At 38.1% G+C, this 18,773-nt stretch overlaps 1 protein-coding gene across 7 annotated transcripts in view; it reads right to left on the bottom strand.

The window, feature by feature from the left end:
* Window positions 1–18,773, bottom strand: part of ASB12 (ankyrin repeat and SOCS box containing 12) — a 139,021-nt gene that overhangs the window by 91,324 nt on the left and 28,924 nt on the right. For 4 of the 7 annotated variants that reach the window (XM_019718865.2, XM_019718863.2, XM_074323412.1 and 1 more), the window contains 5 exons: window positions 16,423–16,580; window positions 12,390–12,518; window positions 11,067–11,201; window positions 1,889–2,021; window positions 427–536 (listed from right to left, as the gene is read on the bottom strand). In XM_019718865.2, coding sequence (XP_019574424.2) covers window positions 427–536; window positions 1,889–2,021; window positions 11,067–11,201; window positions 12,390–12,518; window positions 16,423–16,580 — 665 coding nt within the window. Of the gene's footprint in view, window positions 1–426; window positions 537–1,888; window positions 2,022–11,066; window positions 11,202–12,389; window positions 12,519–16,422; window positions 16,581–18,773 lie in introns of those variants that run through there. The other 3 variants (XM_074323414.1, XM_074323416.1, XM_074323415.1) reach the window with 3 other exon arrangements.

Genomic DNA, 18,773 nt, shown 5'->3' with positions numbered 1-18,773 from the left:
GGTCCATTTTCTGTATGTACAGCCATATGTACATTTTTTCAAGGGGGAGAGGGCCAACTGTATTCCTAAAGAGTTCTGCCGACTGAGCTATAGATGATGCAATACAGAATTGTACACCTGAAATCTATGTAATTTTACTAACAATTGTCACCCCAATAAATTTAATAAAATAAAATTTAAAAAAAAAAGAGTTCTGTGGGCCCCCCAAAATTATACCATTAGATTCTAGTCCAACCACCTTGTTTTACAGATGAAGAAACTGAGGGCCAGAGAAGGGATGAGATTTGCCAAGGGCACACAGTGAGTAGCAGAGCTGAATCTAGAAACTAGGTTTCTTTTCAATATTCTTTCCGCCATGGTAAACTGCTACCTCAAAAGATCCCATAATTAAAGTTAGTACAAGTTCTTAAAAGTCCTGATTATTACCTTTGCAATGAAAATTCCAGCATCCATAATAGCTTTAATGTGTCTCAACCACCCTGAGCTCTCCAGGCCGCTAAGAAATTCACTCATTGTTGGAGTTTTCAATTCACAAACTAAGGTAGAAAAGGAAGCAAAGATTGAAATTCACAATCACCTCAGTTTATTCACCAAGAAAGGGGACAAAGTGGATCCTAATTTTTTAAATGAGGAAGTTGAGGCACAGAAAGTTTAAATGATTAGTTGGAAACCACACAGTGAGTCAGGAACAGTACCAGCGCTAGAGCCTACCATATCTTCCAGGTTGGGTCTCTGCGTTCTTGAGTTGTAGAACCCACCCCCAAGCCCACAGAAATCTCTGAAAAGAGCCTGACGACTGAGTCAGCATCCAAAGGAAAACACATCTCCTCTGACTAGGAAACACTTCTGATCCTAATTCCACCCACTCATCCTAACTCTGCAGGCCCTTAACATCCGTCTGTACTCCCACACCCCCACCTACTCCCTGGAGCCCCGTGCAGTCTCAACAGATTGAAATACATATATACTCGTATGTATACTGGTTAATTTTCATGCACTTAGCATTGGTTATCCAGCAGAGGACAATCATTAGCCTCAAAAATCCTTAAAAAGTCCTGTTCTCCTATACTGTGAAATATTCTGGGACAAAAAAGAGAGGAAGAAGAGATCCAAGGAAGAGGAGCACTAATGTCCTAAAAAGGATGCAGACAGAGGAAACAGGATCTGATAAGGGTCATGTAACGGACAGGTAGGTCCTGGCCTACACCCTATGTACAAAATTGAAGAAAAGAGGAAGAATGGGGAGTTCACTAAAGAAGGCAGGTTTTCACTATCTCTTCCTGAGTTGACACACCCGTATCATGAAATCCTGGGTAGTGGCTTTGGAAGAAATGTTCTAGACTCAAGAGTCCTTCCTGTAAGGCACCAATCTCATCTTGCCCCCACTCTGACTCCAATTATTTTGCAGTGATGACAGATGACCCAAGTTGTCTGATATCAGCTTCATTCCATTGAAGTCTAAATTCACCCCCTTCATCAGCACAGCGATGAAATCAAACTAACTCCTAACAGTGGATTAAATGAGGTGATTTCTTACCTTGAGGATGATGCAATGAATCCCAAATTCATTTATAATTATGTTGACCTACCCACCCCTAAACACCAGCCTCTGTAATTCTATAGAGAGAAATGATTTCAATGGCAAGTAATCGCCGAGGGACTCCAATGGGTTATGAAACTGCACAACATCTTAGTTCCTCTGCCAGACCGACACTGTTATAATTCAGTACTATGTAGGCTGGGATCATACTAAAGTCAAAAACCTTATCACCTATTAACTCTGCTCACCTGGTTGCTTTTATGTTCCACCCCAAATCAAGCATGCTTCTTGTGTATATAATAATGCAAAGCTACGGCCTCTGGCCTAACCAAGGTGAAATCCCTGTACCTTCCAAGAGTTTCTGCAGGCTGCTCCGCATCACATGGATGTTCTCAATGCCCATGAACCTGAAGCGAATGTTGGCATAGTTGTCTTCGTTTTCATACCCCTTCCCAGCTGCTCGGTTGGCCATGGCGTTCAACTGCAATAGTTGAGGACAAAATAGAGCAGATTAGGCAGAGGATGAAATAACAGGGTTCATCAATCTCAATGCCTTATTCTAAACAGTTTTAAATCTTACCCATTTAAAAAGAAGTGAAATCATAGTGTCCTTCGATAGATGACTGGATAAAAAATGTGGTGTATATAAAAAATGGAGTACTATTCTGCCATAAGAAAAGATGAAATAGGACCATTTGTGACAACATGGATGGATCTAGAGAGTATAATGCTAAGCGAAATAAGTCAGACAGAGAAAGCAGAGAACCATATGATTTCACTGATATGTGGTATATAAACCAAAAACAACAAAAGAACAAAACAAACAAATGAGAAACAAAAACTCATAGACACAGACAATAGTTTAGTGGTTACCAGAGTGTAAGGGGTAGGGTGGTGGGAGATGAGGGTAAGGGGGATCAAATATATGGTGATAGGAGAACTGACTCTGGGTGGTGAACATACAATCTGCTATATAGATGATGTATTACAGAATTGTACACCTGAAATCTATGTAACTTTACTAACCATTGTCACCTCAGTAAACCTTAATTTAAAACAAGAAGTTAAATCAGTCAGGGTACATCCTAGAATGGGGAGATTTTGGTTTTCAGATCAGGTATCTTAAATAACATGGTAATGTAGGGAAAGAGAGATTTAGTGTTTTTGTTTTATTGCTAAAACCCTGCTTAAGAGATTGAAAGGATATGGCACCTACAAGGATACGTGACCTGAAGAAATGAAATAATAATGTTGAGCTTCCTTTCACAAACAAATGTTTTCTCAGCTGAAAAGGCTTTGTACTGGGAAACGGGAAAGTTCAAAAATCTTTACACCTGAGAAGCTCTAAAAACACTTCTAAGAACTTCAGGGCCAATTAATTGTAAATAGCTATTCTAGAAAAATGTCTAAAACATGCATGAGATAAATGCCTTTCACCCACTGATACAATTTAAATGGAGATACCAGAACCTGTTTTAACACAACCTGTTTTAACCTTATGGTAATCAAGAAAATTTCTAGGTTATAAGAAGAATGTTGGGCAGGGGAGGGAGTAAATGAGACTTGCAGAGAGGAGATATAAATACAAAACTAGAAAGCAGCTAAAATACCTTCTATGATAAGTACCTTACTAATCAAATAATTTTCGGTTGCCTGGGCCTGTGTTTTCGTATCCCAGTATTGTGCATTTCAGAAGGCAGGAGGAGCATGTACGTGGACAGGGTGTAGTTTTTGTCTTAATAGAAAAGATTGTCACTAAAACCTCAAAAGCACAAACTATTCATGTTAACACATTCAGGGGAAAAAACAGTCTATATGTCAACATATTCTGGTTAGAATGCAAGATACTTGTGAAAGAAAGAAACGTGATGGTCATTTTGATTACTTATCACACAGACAATGTCACTGAGATTTCATTAATGACAAACGTCAAAGAAACATCTGTGCAGGTACAAGCAACAGCCATCTAGTAACAATGAAGTTTGCTATGATTGATGAATGCTTCAGCAAACAAAACAACAATTACAGCAGTCCCTATCCAGGTCTGGGCAGCACTTGAGAGGCCAGCTACTGCAGATAGCTAGTTTCATGGTACCACTATAAACTCACTGGGAATAGGTCTGACAGTTGAGGAACAGCTGCACATTAGCAGCCTAATGTTTCGGGAACAGATATAATATTTACTAAATTCCTTGTACGTGCCAGACACCATAATAGATCCTTCAATCACAATTATCTCATTGAGTCCTCACCATAGCCCCTCAAGAGAGGTTGTACTATTATTATTACCATAAGAAAGCAATCTAAGAAAGGTAAACTAATGTCAAATAGAATCACATGGGTAAGGGCTGAAAGCAGTATCTGACCCACAGGTTTGTGTGACTCCAAAAAAATGTAACTTTGTGATTACAATTCAGTTTCTACTAAAAGTATAGATCTAGCCATCCAAAAGAAGGAGATTGCTAGATATTTGCAAGCCTTCTGAGAGAGGATAAGGGAATCTGTTAAAAGGGGATTTTTGGTTAGCGGTTAGGACGAAAGGCATTAATTCTTTAGTTTTACAAAAACTAGGTAGTTCTCTTTACCATTTTAAGATTATTTAATCTGGAGACATCAAAATGGCGGCGTGAGGTGAGCCTCTGGAAATCTCCCCTGAAATTTACAACAAATTAAACAGCAATAACTCCACAAGGGACTCCCTGCAGAGCAGACAGGCAAGACTAAGAGGCTCACTACGGAATTCACCTAAAGGCCGGTGAATCACGAGAGCAGGTGAAGAGGGAAGGGAGCAGTGCGGAGACGGAGCGAAAGGGGCGCAGGACGCAGACCAAGCTTAGTGCTCAGAGATCGCTGCATCCCGGAACTAACGGAGATGCGGGAGAGGGAAGAATTCGGACTGCTAGGACTCCATTTATGGCCCACAGGCCTAAGGGGACAGCATATAACACAGCTGAACCCAACGCTCACGGCAGAGACCTTGGAGGAAAGACTGAGGGAAGAGGGCTTAAAAAGGTGGTTTAAGCCCTCACTGTCAAGCAGACAACGGAAGCCTTAGGCACTAAGACTAGCCGCTCCCTTCATACCCTCCCACAGCTCGCCCCGGTGCTAGAAGCGGAACAGTAGCATTGTCAGATCAAAAGAACAGAATATTTGCTGTTCTGAGAACTGTGGACCACAGACACAGATTCGCAGCCCAATTAGTTTCACCAAAGGGGAGGGAGCTGTAGAAGCAGGACCGGCTGTGGTGCTGGTCGCTGCCATTGCAATGGGCCACCTCTCACACCTCACCCCGCCCATATCCCCACCTATCTGGGTGGGTCCCTGAAGAAATAAACAGAACTGCTAAAACTCACGGGATCTGAATCTGGTGGACGAAGAGCTCTGAAACTTCAACAGCTCTCCGCATCCCCACAGGGACACGGCGCCCTATGACCCAGGCGAACTGTTAACAGAGGAGAAGCCCGCCTTCCAGGGAATCCAGCCATTGTGTCAGAAGCAGGAATAGTGCAGAGAAAACATAACACTACAGTGTGAGAGAGATAAAAGGACTGCAGTCAGAGAGAAAATAAAACATTCTACGAACAAGTACTGGAAAACAAAAAAAAGACCTCTTCCTAACAACCTGTTGCAGAACCCACTCCTGTAGATGTCTAGGAAGAGAAATAATAAATCACTAATGGCCATGAATAACGAAGGCAACAAGACAGCTCAGAAAGAAATTGAAAATTCTCCAGAAAAGGAACTTAAAGATATGGAACTATGTGACGTAAATGACAGAGAATTCAAGATTGCAGTTCTGAAAAAACTCAACGAGATGCAAGAAAATACAGAAAGACAGTATAATGAACTCAGAAACATAATCAAAGAACAACATGAGCATTTTACCAAAGAGACTGAAATTTTTAAAAAGAATCAAATAGAATTTCTGGAGAATACGAACTCAATAGAAGAAGTAAAGAATGAAATAGCAAGCTTAGGAAGTAGAGTTGACCAGATGGAGGAAAGAATCAGTGACATCGAAGATAGAAACCTGGAAATGACATGAATGGAAGAAGAAAGAGACTTGAGACTTAAAAGAAATGAAAGAACTCTACAAGAACTTTCTGACTCCATCAGAAAGAGCAATATAAGAATAATGGGCATACCAGAAGGAGAAGAAAGAGAGAAGGGAACAGAGAGTATATTCAAACAAATAGTCGATGAGAACTTCCCAAACTTGTGGAAAGAACTGGATCCTCGAATCCAAGAAGCAAATAGAACACCTAATTACCTCAATCCCAACAGGCCTTCTCCAAGGCACATTGTATTGAAGCTGTCTAAAATCAACAACAAAGAAAGAATCCTCAAGGCAGCCAGGGAAAAGAAGATGGTAACCTACAAAGGAAAGCCCATTAGATTATCATCAGATTTTTCAGCAGAAACTCTACAAGCCAGGAGGGAGTGGAACCAAATATTCAAACTATTGAAAGAGAGAAATTATGAGCCAAGAATAATATATCCAGCAAAGATATCCTTTAGATATGAAGGAGGAATAAAGACCTTTCCAGAAATACAGAAGCTGAGTAAATTTTCTAATACACAACCTGCACTACAAGAAATACTAAAGGACACTATTCGACCACCATCAACAGGGACAATTTGTGGCAACCAAAACTAAAAAAGGGGGAGAGTAAAGGCCTGAACCGGAATATAGGATGGAGAAACTAAGCGTGCTGAAGAAAATGGAATACTCTAAATATCAAACTTTCTTTTACATAAACTTAAAGGTAACCACTCAAAAAAAATCCAGAACTGAAATATATACTGTAATAAAAGAAGAAACAGAGGGAAACATCATAGAATACCACCACACAGAAATAATAGACAACAACAAAAAGGCAAAGAAACAATGGAGACACAATCTTACCAGAAAACTAAAGATAGAATGACAGGAAATCCTCACATATCAATAATCACCCTAAATGTAAATGGACTGAACTCACCAATAAAAAGGCACAGAGTAGCAGATTGGATCAAAAAACTAAACCCAACCATATGCTGTCTCCAAGAGACACATCTCAGCTACAAGGACAAGCATAGACTCAAAGTGAAAGGGTGGAAATTGACACTCCAAGCAAATGGTATCCAGAGAAAATCAGGTGTAGCCATACTGATATCAGATGAAACAGACTTCAGGGTGAAAAAGATAACAAGAGACAAAGATGGACATTTCATAATGGTAAAGGGGACTATACAACAAGAAGACATAACAGTCATCAATATTTATGCCCCAATCAGGGAGCACCGAAATATACCAAGCAACTACTAACAGAACTAAAGGGAGAAATTGACCAAAACACAATTATACTAGGGGACTTAAATACATCATTGACAGCTATGGATAGATCATCCAAACAGAAAATAAATAATGAAATAGCAGCCCTAAATGACACATTAGATGAAATGGACATAATTGACATTTATAGAGCACTTCATCCTAAAACATCAGACTATACATTCTTTTCTAGTGTACATGGAACATTCTCAAGGATAGACCATATATTGGGACATAAAATCAGCCTCAGCAAATTTAAGAAGATTGAAATCATACCAAGCATATTCTCTGATCACAAGGCTTTGAAATTGGATATCAACTGCAAAAAGAAAGCAGGAAAAACACAAATACATGGAGATTAAACAACATACTTTTAAAGAAACTGGGTCAAAGAAGAAATTAGAGGAGAGATCAAAAGATACATAGAAACAAATGACAATGAAAATACATCCTACCAAAATTTTGGGATGCAGCGAAAGCAGTTTTAAGAGGGGAATTTATATCATTACAGGCCTATCTCAAGAAACAAGAAAAATCCCAAATAAATAACCTCATGTTACACCTTAAAGAACTAGAAAAAGAAGAACAAATGAAACCCAAGGTAAGCAGAAGAAAGGAAATAATAAAAATCAGAGCAGAACTAAATGAAATAGAGAACAAAAAGACAATAGAAAAAATTAATGTGACAAAGAGCTGGTTCTTTGAAAAGATTAACAAAATTGACAAACCCTTGGCTAGACTCACTAAGATAAAAAGAGAGAAGACACTAATTAACAAAATCAGAAACGAAAAAGGGGAAGTTATCTCGGACACCACAGAAATACAAAGGATCATCCAAGAATACTATGAAGGACTATATGCCACCAAATTCAATAACCTAGAAGAAATGGACAAGTTCTTAGAAACATATAGCCTTCCAAGGCTGAACCATGAAGAACTGGAAAATCTAAACAGACCGATCACCAGTAACAAAATTGAATCAGTCATCCAAAACCTTCCCAAAAGCAAAAGTCCGGGACCAGATGGCTTCACTAGTGAATTCTACCAAACCTTCAAAGAGGATCTAATACCAATCCTGCTCAAACTCTTCCAAAAAATTGAAGAAGAGACAGTACTCCCTAACTCATTTTATGAGGCCAACATTACCCTGATACCAAAACCTGGTAAGGACAACACAAAAAAAGAAAACTACAGACCAATATCTCTGATGAATACAGATGCAAAAATCCTAAACAAAATTCTAGCAAATCGAATACAACAATGCATTAAAAAGATTATTCATCACGACCAAGTGGGGTTCATCCCCGGGGCACAAGGATGGTTCAACATCCGCAAATCCATCAATGTGATACATCACATAAACAAAATAAAGGACAAAAATCATATGATTATATCAATTGATGCAGAAAAAGCATTTGACAAGATACAACATCCATTTATGATTAAAACACTTAATAAAATAGGTATAGAAGGAAAATACCTTAACATAATAAAGGCCATATATGACAAGCCCTCAGCTAATCTCATAATTAATGGTGAAAAACTGAAGCCCTTTGCTCTACGTTCAGGAACACGACAGGGCTGTCCCCTATCACCTCTGCTTTTCAACATAGTGTTGGAAGTCCTTGCCAGAGCAATCAGGCAAGAGAAAGAAATAAAAGGCATCAAATTGGGAATGAAGAAGTTAAATTATCACTCTTTGCAGATGACATGATGCTATATATAGAAAACCCTAAAGACTCCACCAAAAAGCTATTAGAAACAATCAACGAATACAGTAAAGTTGCTGGCTACAAAATCAACATACAAAAGTCCATTGCATTCCTATATACTAACAATAAAATCTCAGAAAAAATACAAAAAACAATTCCTTTTGCAATTGCAGAAAAAGAATAAAATACCTAGGAATAAACTTAACCAAGGATGTGAAAGACCTATATGCTGAAAACTATAAGACATTTTTAAAAGAAATTGAAGAAGATACAAAGAGATGGAATGACATTCCGTGCTCATGGATTGGAAGAATCAACATAGTTAAAATGGCCATATTACCCAAAGCAATATACAGATTTAATGCAATCCCCATCAAAATCCCAATGGAATTTTTTAAAGAAATAGAACAAAAAATCATCAGATTTGTTTGGAACCACAAAAGACCCCAAATAGCCAAAGCAGTCTTAAGAAAAAAGAACAATGCTGGAGGTATCACACTTCTTGACTTTAGCTTGTACTACAAGGCAACAATAATCAAAACAGCATGGTATTGGCAGAAAAACAGACACATAGACCAATGGAATAGAATTGAGAACCCAGAAATAAAACCACATAAATATGGACAGATAATTTTTGACAAAGAAGCAAAAAACATGCAACGGGGCAAAGACAACCTCTTCAATAAATGATGTTGGCAGAATTAGAAAGCCACGTGCAAAAGAATGAAACTGCACTGCTGTCTGTCATCATGTACCAAAATTAATTCAAAATGGATCTAAGACTTAAGCATATGACCTGACACAATAAACTGCATAGAAGAAAACATAGCTACTAAACTTATGGACCTTGTGTTCAAGGAGTAGTTTATGAATTTTACTCCAAATGCAAGGGAAGTAAAAGCTCAAATAAACGAAAGGGACTATATGAAACTTAAAAGCTACTGCACAGCTAAAGAAACCGTCGAGAAAATAGAGGCAACCAACTGAATGGGGGAAGATTTTGGCAAACAGTGCCTCCGATAAGGAGCTAATATCCAAAATATACAAGGAACTCATGCAACTCAACAACAAAAAAACAAACAACCCAATTGAAAAATGGGCAGAGGACCTGAAGAGACATTTCTCCAAAGAGGACATACAAATGGCAAATAGACATATGAAAAAATGCTCAACATCACTAATCATCAGAGAAATGCAAATCAAAACCACAATGAGATATCACCTCACCCCAGTCAGAATGGCTATCATCAACAAGACAAATAGTAACAAGTGTTGGAGAGGCTGTGGAGAAAAAGGAACCCTCATACACTGTTGGTGGGAATGCAGACTGGTGCAGCTGCTATGGAAGGCAGTGTGGAGGTTCCTCAAAAAATTATGAATAGAATTACCATATGACCCAGCAATCCCTCTCCTGGGTATCTACCCAAAAAATCTGAAAACATTTATACATAAAGACACGTGTGCTCCAATGTTCATTGCAGCTTTGTTTACGGTGGCCAAGACATGGAAACAACCAAAATGTCCTTTGATAGATGAATGGATAAAGAAGTTGTGGTATATATACACAATGGAATACTATTCGGCGGTAAGAAAAGATGATATAGGAACATTTGTGACAACATGGATGGATCTTGAGATTATAATGCTAAGTGAAATAAGTCAGACAGAAAAACCAGAGAACCATATGATTTCACTGGTATGTGGTATATAAACCCAAAACAACAAAAAATGAGACAAACAATGAGAAACAAAAACTCATAGACACAGGCAATAGTTTAGTGGTTACCAGAGGGTAAGGGGGGAGGGGGGGAAATTAGGGTAAAGGGGATCAAAGAACTGACTCTGGGTGGTGAACACACGATGGGATTTATAGATGTTGTAATACAGAATTGTACACCTGAAATCTATGTAACTTTACTAACAATAATCACCCCAATAAACATTAACTAAAAAAACCAAAAAAAGAATTTTTGTTAATTATATAGCATTCGTAATAATGAACCTGGTTCCTTCAGGAGATACAAAGTACTACTAATCCACTGTGATTTAATGCATTATTTACAAAAAGATATGTTGCTATTAATAAATTTCCAGTGTTAAGATGAAATGCATTCTCTGATAGTAAATTTACACCACAGAAGAGGAATACTGAAAATTCTGATCGATGAAAAGATCTAGTTGAAAATATGTGGGAACATCAAAGAGCCTCCAGGCATTCAATTCAGACATCACAAATTCAGGAGGTCACAAAGCCAGGTTATTCAAAGTATCTTTGAAAGAATCAAGGACATCTCACAGTCTTGCTTGACAGTGACAGGCTACAATAAAAGGAGCTCCAAATGGGTTGCTCAAATTATTCTACACAATGTCAGACACAGTAAGCCCATATACACAAATCTAATTTTCCCAAAAACATTGTGTAGTTCAACATGTAGGTATGGAGATTACAAAATGAGTAAAGTAGGGTTATCAAAGAGGTCGTTGATTGACAGAGAGATACCTTTGGTCTTGTGTCTACAACATACATAAACTGGTTCGTCGGGTTCGTTTGGCTAATGGCCTCTAGCAAGAGCTCATCATCTATGCAGCGAGTATAAAATCCAGACAGAGGCTGGCTACAGCGGCAAATGGCAGCCTGTAAGGAAAAATAAATGTGTCAGTTGAGTGATCTTATGCACAGGTGGTCAAAAATCCTCCTGGATCCTAGGTTTGGTGAGCAGAAAAAGATGAGCCAACTCAGAATAGTGCAGCAAAGAGAGGTGTAGCTCTGAAATGCAGCCGTGCCACTGACATTGGGCTCAGCCTCCTGCCTCCTCCTGGCATGTGGGCTGTGTTACCATAAACTGCTGCTCAGAATAGTCTTGTTTTTCCCTTCTACTTGGCTAAGATTCTCAACCCAGTCTTGGCAAATCCAGACTATAAGAAAATCACATCTTGAGTGCTTCCTTAATAAAATTCTATTCTCAATATGTATTAGGCTAGTGTTTTTCAGAAACTGCTTTTTATAGTCGCAGTAATATCACCCATATAAACCAGAGGCTGGCAGTGGAAGCAGAATTCCAGATACAGCAGAGATTTAGAGTGTCTTAAGAGAGCAGGGTTTACTCATTAATTTCAAATCAGAGGGGCTGGTTTGTTTTGAGCTATATCAATATAAAAACCACATAGTTATTTAGCAGGTATATTGGTAATGATTAGCAGGTATATTGGTAATGATTAGCTAATGGACTGCATTGTACTTCAGTGTACTTTTTAAGGAATCTGCTTACTTTGATGGTTTGACACCAATACACTCACTTGTATCACTATACTCTTTAGCACCTGAACAGTTACCTACTTGAGAACATGACTATTTGTCTAACTCCAGATCTGAGAATGATCACAAGAGGCAAGAATTATTATCCCACCCTATGGAAGAGGACTTAAACGGAGGAGTTAAGTGCTTTTTCCTACTACCTTAAATTATAAGTAATGAAAAAGAATCAAGGATGTCTGTGTTGTAGTGGGAGGCCACAGTCCCCAAATATTTTCATATAACCTTTCATTCAACAACTTCCCACCAAGCAGGAGCCCACAGAGAAGGAAAGAACCAAATGAACACATTAATAATGCTACTTAACATCTGCATACCATCACAGTTTACAATTTACAAAGTACACATACATTTTCCCTTATGTAACCCACTTAAAAACCCTCAAAAGTACTAAGTTCAGTGAAGTAACTTGCTTGAGATCACACAGCTAGTAAGTAGCAATGGTGGGACTTAAACTGAAATTTTCTAGAATCAAGTTTAGTTCTCATGAGAGAAGTTTGCTCAACTCACATTGTTCTCTTTGTAGAGGTAGGAGAGCACAGGTACCCGTTCTTTACTTCTGAACTTCGAACTTCCAACCACCGTTCCCAAGGTAACAGATTTAGGAACCACTATTTCAGGAGGGTAGGTACTGCATATCTAAAAGAAAACTCAATTTTTTAATCTCTATATATTTTTATATTTTTTCACTTGATACCAACAGGTTGGAATAGCAAATCACTTAAGCATTAGCTTTCTAGTATTTTATCATCTTAGAATCACCCATCCCTTAGAAATAGGAACAAAAATATCCTTGGTGTAATAGCTTTTCCAAGTATGCTATTATTTTCTAGAAAGGAACATACTGAGGTATATAAGAACAAAAGGTACTAATATTATAGGTAGAAATGCACGTTATAAGTAGAAGTGCACACTTGCCTATCAGAGCAAACAATGTATATTATAAATAAGTAAATTAAAACAAATAGATTCAAATGTAAAGCAGACACGTGGAAAAGGAGAAAACATAACGTACTCTTAAAACGCATATTCAGTTCCTCATTTATGCATCTTCAGGGCCTTTAAAACACTAGTCTGGGGGTGAAAGTGTTAACATTTTACGTATGACTTACTCTATAAAAAGACTGATATATTCTTCTCAAATTTACCAGCTGTTAGTGGTTGATTACCAAAATATATCTTTCTAAAGAGACAGTGACAAAATATTGTAATGGAACAAACCTAATTCTAATCATTCCTCTAAGTAAAGAACACCCTTAAACTTTTGACAATGGATCAAACAAACAAAAGTATGAATAGGCAAAAAAGTTTGAGGTAGATCAGGCTCTATGTAACTCATTAAAGTAAATGTCTTAAAATGCAGAACATTTGCAGGGCAGCCTGATGGCTCAATTGGTTAGAGCGTGAGCTCTGAACAAAAGGGTTGCCGGTTCGATTCCCACATGGGCCAGTGAAGTGCGCCCTCCACAACTAGATTGAAGACAATGAACTGCAGCTGAGCTTCCGGAGGGGCGGCCAGAAGGCTCAGTTGGTTAGAGTGAAAGCTCTCAAAAACAAGGTTGCCGGTTCTAAACCCCAACTAGACTTGGAGCTGAGCTGTGCCCTCCACAACTAGACTGAAGGACAACTGCATGGAGCTGATGGGCCCTGGAGAAACACACTGTTCCCCAATAAAATTTATTTTTAAAAATGCAGAACATTTGAAAGAGAAAAAGTTCTCTACCCATCACCATACCTGGACTCAGACTTTGAAGAAATGGGTCATACAAAGAGAAATAAATGGAACTTCTCTAACAACTCAGAAAGTTACATGCATCCCAGATGCCAACACAGATATTTCAGACCTCATTTGGGGGACTTATATACGTATTTTAAGTGGAAAGAATTCACCTCATCTCTAATCATTCCTGTCAAGTATGACCCTAACAAGCCACCTCACAAATGGTCCTACTAAGTGACAACTCATCAATTCTCATATCTAGTGGATATTCTCAACTGTGTTACCAGAAAGCCATTATAATTACTGTCTTTTCATGCTAGTAAAAAGCTGGAAAGATCCAACAATTCAGAGATACCACTTTAACACCAATGACTCCCTGTGAAGAAAAGTTATCATAGCAAGCCTGACTGCTATCCTTAGAAAGGCCTGCTTACAAGGTTGGCCCTTGGTTGATGCCTGGGAACTTGGATTTGGAAAGGGTTCCCACCATTCCTTAACTGGTAAGAGTGACTCATCATGCCTAAATTGTTTTACAAACAATGTGGTTTATGCCAAACTCCTGTTTTCCTTCTAGGCCATCTGAAACTTTGGCATACACTAGGCAGAGAACATTTTCTACATGTTGTCACAATTTCTGGCTACAGAAATTAAGCATGTCCTATGTGACTCCTCTGGGAGAGGACTCTGAAGCTCGTGCTTGGTTTTCTCTGGACTTTGCTCCTTTTCCATTTGCTCACTTTGCTTTATATCATTTCACTGTAAAAAATCACAGCCACAAGTACCTCTGAGCCCTCTTAGTGAATCACTAAGCCTGAGGGAAGGTCTTGGGGACCCCTAATACATTCCCAGACCACCTTATTTGGCCCAGAGCTCTTTATTGAGATCTAGACTCAAAGCTTGGTATTAAATACTTGACATCTTTTGGATCACCTTGAACTCAAGTCTAAAACTAAAGACATTGCCCTTTTCTTGTGCTCCTTATCTTGGTTAACATATCCATTACCCATTTGGTCACCTCGGCCAGAAACCAGGAAACCTGGAATGCATACTAAGATTCTCCCTCTTTATCCCAGCCACATTAAGCTGTCACCAGGTTCTTTCAATTGTACCACCTAAATATCTCTTAAATCCATCTCCTCCTCTCCATCCATAGTCATTGCCGGAATCCAGGTTCTCATCCCTTCTCATATCATTCTTCTGCATTCTTAGCTCCAGTACACCAATTCTCCACACCACTACCAAAGTCATCTTTCTAAAATGCAAATATACTCACATTCCTTTCCAGCCTAAAATACTCTAGTGACGCCTGTCTTCAGGATAATGTTCAAATTCCTTAATTTGGCATGAAGCCCTTCATGTTCTGACTTCACTTCCTGATCTCTGTCTTTCTCTCCAATATAAATTAAGATAGATTTTCTTCTCCAGACTATTTCCCAAAGCGTCAAGGTGTTTCTGGCTTCCCAGTCTGAATTCCATAGCCTTCATCTATGCTACCACAGTGCTCTACACTTTAGACTATAAGAACTCTGACTCAGTCTCCTGAGTGCTATAGGTACTTAATAAATGTTTGCTGCTGCAATCCCCATAAAAATCCCAATGGCATGTTTTAAAGAAATAGAACAAAAAAAATCATCAGATTTGTTTGGAACCACAAAACACCCCGAATAGCCAAAGCAATCTTAAGAAAAAAGAACAATGCTGGAGGTATCACACTCCCTCACTTTAGCTTGTACTACAGGGCTACAATAATCAAAACAGCATGGTATTGGCAGAAACACAGACATGTAGACCAATGGAATAGAATTGAGAACCTAGAAATAAACCCCCATAAATATGGACGTATAATGGCAAACAGACATATGAAAAAATGCTCAACATCACTAATCATCAGAGAAATGCAAATCAAAACCACAATGAGATATCGCCTCACCCCAGTCAGAATGGCTATCATCAACAAGACAAATAGTAATGAGTGTTGGAGAGGCTGTGGAGAAAAAGGAACCCTCATACACTGTTGGTGGGAATGCAGACTGGTGCAGCCTTATGGAAGGCAGTGTGAAGGTTCCTCAAAACATTACGAATAGAATTACCATATGACCCAGCAATCCCTCTCCTGTGTATCTACCCAAAACATCTGAAAACATTTATACATAAAGACAAGTGTGCTCCAATGTTCATTGCAGCTTTGTTTATGGTGGCCAAGACATGGAAACAACTAAAATGTTCTTCGATAGATGAACGGATAAAGAAGTTGTGGTATATATACACAATGGAATACTATTCGGTGGTAAGAAAAGGTGATATAGGAACATTTGTGACAACATGGATGGATCTTGAGATTATAATGCTAAGTGAAATAAGTCAGACAGAAAAACCAGAGAACCATATGATTTCACTGATATGTGGTATATAAACCAAAAACAACAAAAGAACAAGACAAAAAAATGAGAAACAAAAACTCTTAGACACAGACAATAGTTTACTGGTTATCAGATGGTAAGGGGGGAGGGGTATGTTAGATAAGGGTAAAGGGGATCAAATATATGGTGATGGAAGGAGAACTGACTCTGGGTGGTGAACACACAAGGTGATTTATAGATGATGTAATACAGAATTGTATACCTGAAATCTATGTAACTTTACTAACAATTGTCACCCCAATAAATTCTAATTTAAAAAAATTTTAAGAAATAAATAAATGCTGCACGGCTGAATGTTGAATGAAAAGGAGAGATTATGACTGATTTTTTCAAAACCTTGTTTGCTGACATTCTTCTGTTTCAATTAAATGGACCTAAAGGAAAACAGCAATGACAAAATTACCTCATAATTTCTGTTGGCATCTGTTATGATCCAGTACCTGTTGGGTAGTCCCATACGTCCAAAGTCTGATATTGGGTCAATGAGTTTCCATCCAATCTCTCTCATCTCTTTTGAGGATTTGGGATTATAAGAAAAAGCATACAGATCTTCACATAATGCTAGGGAAGAGAGAAAGGTATGAAAACAAAGTAATAATGAGTGAAACTTAAAGAACACCAAATAATGCAAAAAAAAAAAAAAAAAAAGGCTATACTTTTTTTTCTCCCAAAGGGAATGTCTGTCATACAGCCCCAGAAAAGGACAATGATCTGTGTACAAGGCTGCCTTTATGTAAGGAATGAGAACTGAAATATTGCTTTGGAATCACCTTTTTTTTTTTTTTTTTTGAGTAAGAAACCAACTTTTATTGTTTAAGCCACAGAGATTGTGAGGTTGTTGATTATTGCAGCAAAACCTTGTTTATTCTGAATGACAATGCTGCTGATTCTTTTTATCCAATTCACTTCAAAATGTGTGTTGATATTCAGTCCAGTTCAGCCTTTATTTTTTAGACTATTTTTCTATGAGTTTCAGGTTCACAAAACAATGTAATAGTTAGACATTTATCATTTATATCCCTCACACAGTGACAACCCCCTTCCCCCATCCACTATCCCTCTGTGGAATCATCTTTTAAATTTAAAAAAAAAATTTTTTTTTGTTAAAGTCTATCATTTATTACATGAACTGGAGCTTTTTTTCTTTTATTTATGTTTTTTATTAGTTTCAGGTGTACAAAGCAATGTAATAGACATTTACACCCCTCACAAAGTAATAACTCCCCCCAAGTCTACTACGTCTCTGACATCATATATGGCTGTTACAATACCACTGACTATATTCCCTATGCTGTACTTTACATCCCAGGAAAATAACTAAATAAATATAAATATAAATATAAACATATATATATTTACATATATTTACAGTTGACATTCAATATTATTCTACTTCAGCTTCGAGTGTATATATAGCGCAGAAGTCAGGCATCTATACAGTCTACAAAGTGATCCCCCTGATAAATCCAGTACCTATCTGGTAGCCTACATAATCTTTACAGCATTGCTGATTTTCTTATGACACCAATACAAATCAGGAACATTCTGTCTGGCTTCCTGTGAACTAATGGATAGTGGACTGAATTGAAGCTTCAAGGTTTCACATGTTGGGAAAGTGGTCCTTACGAAAGTTTTTCAACTAAGCTTCGATGTCCTAAGTGTACTGTTTGTTGTAACACGTTACAAAACATTAACACTGTTCTTGCATTCTACTTATCAGGCCAATACCTACTTCTGCCTGATAAATGTCCATTTCTTCTCTTCTTCCGGTCAACCCCCTTCCTTCCCTCATATCATGCAGCATGCAATCAATAACTCATTTGACCAATTTATGTGGCAACAACTTTTCTAGAGATGGACAGAATCTGCTGGAGCCTCACAAAATGTTGGGCTGGCTGACAGATAACCTCTGTCAATAAAATACCAGCAAATTCTGAGGAATTATTCTGGGGAAAGGGTGGAAGAAAATGGGAGGGAAAATGTAAGAGCATGGAAATTCCAGACTAAATTCAGAGGAAGGTGATGGGTTAGCCACCTAGGGGTGGAGCTGGTGGATGAGAGGGTGAGGATGGAAGAAACAGAGATAACTGCATTATTAAAGACTCTGATATAACCAACTTGTACTTCATAGTCAATAATATAGTAACATCTATGCACAGTGCCAGGTGAGTAGTAGACTAATCGGGGAGATCACCTCTTAAATTATTAAATGTCTAACCACTATGCTGTAAGCTTGAAACTACTATGAAACAATATTGAATGTCAACTATAGCTGAAAAATAAAATTAAAAAGGACTCTAATAAACCACCCTAATCTTCTAGCTAGAACTGAAAGTAGGGGCGGGAATAGTAAGGCCAAACATAAAGCTTGCAGAACAACAGGAAACAAATTTTGCTCCAAAGCTGACTTGCTTCCTAAACTGATGAAAAAAATTCCCAAGTTGATACTTAAAAGGAGGGAGGGAGAGAGAAGGAAATAACATCTATTAAACGGCTACTATATAGCAAGTGCAAAGTAAAACGCACAAATGGATTGAAGACTCAAAACAATCCCATGGGGAACTTATACTATCACTACTTTTACATGTGAGGAAGTTGAGTTCAGAGATTATGTAACTTGCACAAATACCATGGGGCTGGTAAGTAGCATAGCACAGATCCAAACTCTGCCCTGTTTAACTGCATAGCTCATGATCTTTCCAGTATGCCATTCTGGGAAAAATAAACAAGTGGTTTTAGGTAAAAATACTATCA

The sequence above is a fragment of the Rhinolophus sinicus genome, chromosome X (assembly GCF_036562045.2).
Source record: "Rhinolophus sinicus isolate RSC01 chromosome X, ASM3656204v1, whole genome shotgun sequence".
Taxonomy (NCBI): Eukaryota; Metazoa; Chordata; class Mammalia; order Chiroptera; family Rhinolophidae; genus Rhinolophus; species Rhinolophus sinicus.
The sequence above is the reverse complement of the archived record's forward strand: the minus strand, read 5'-3'. Positions and strand labels throughout refer to the sequence as shown.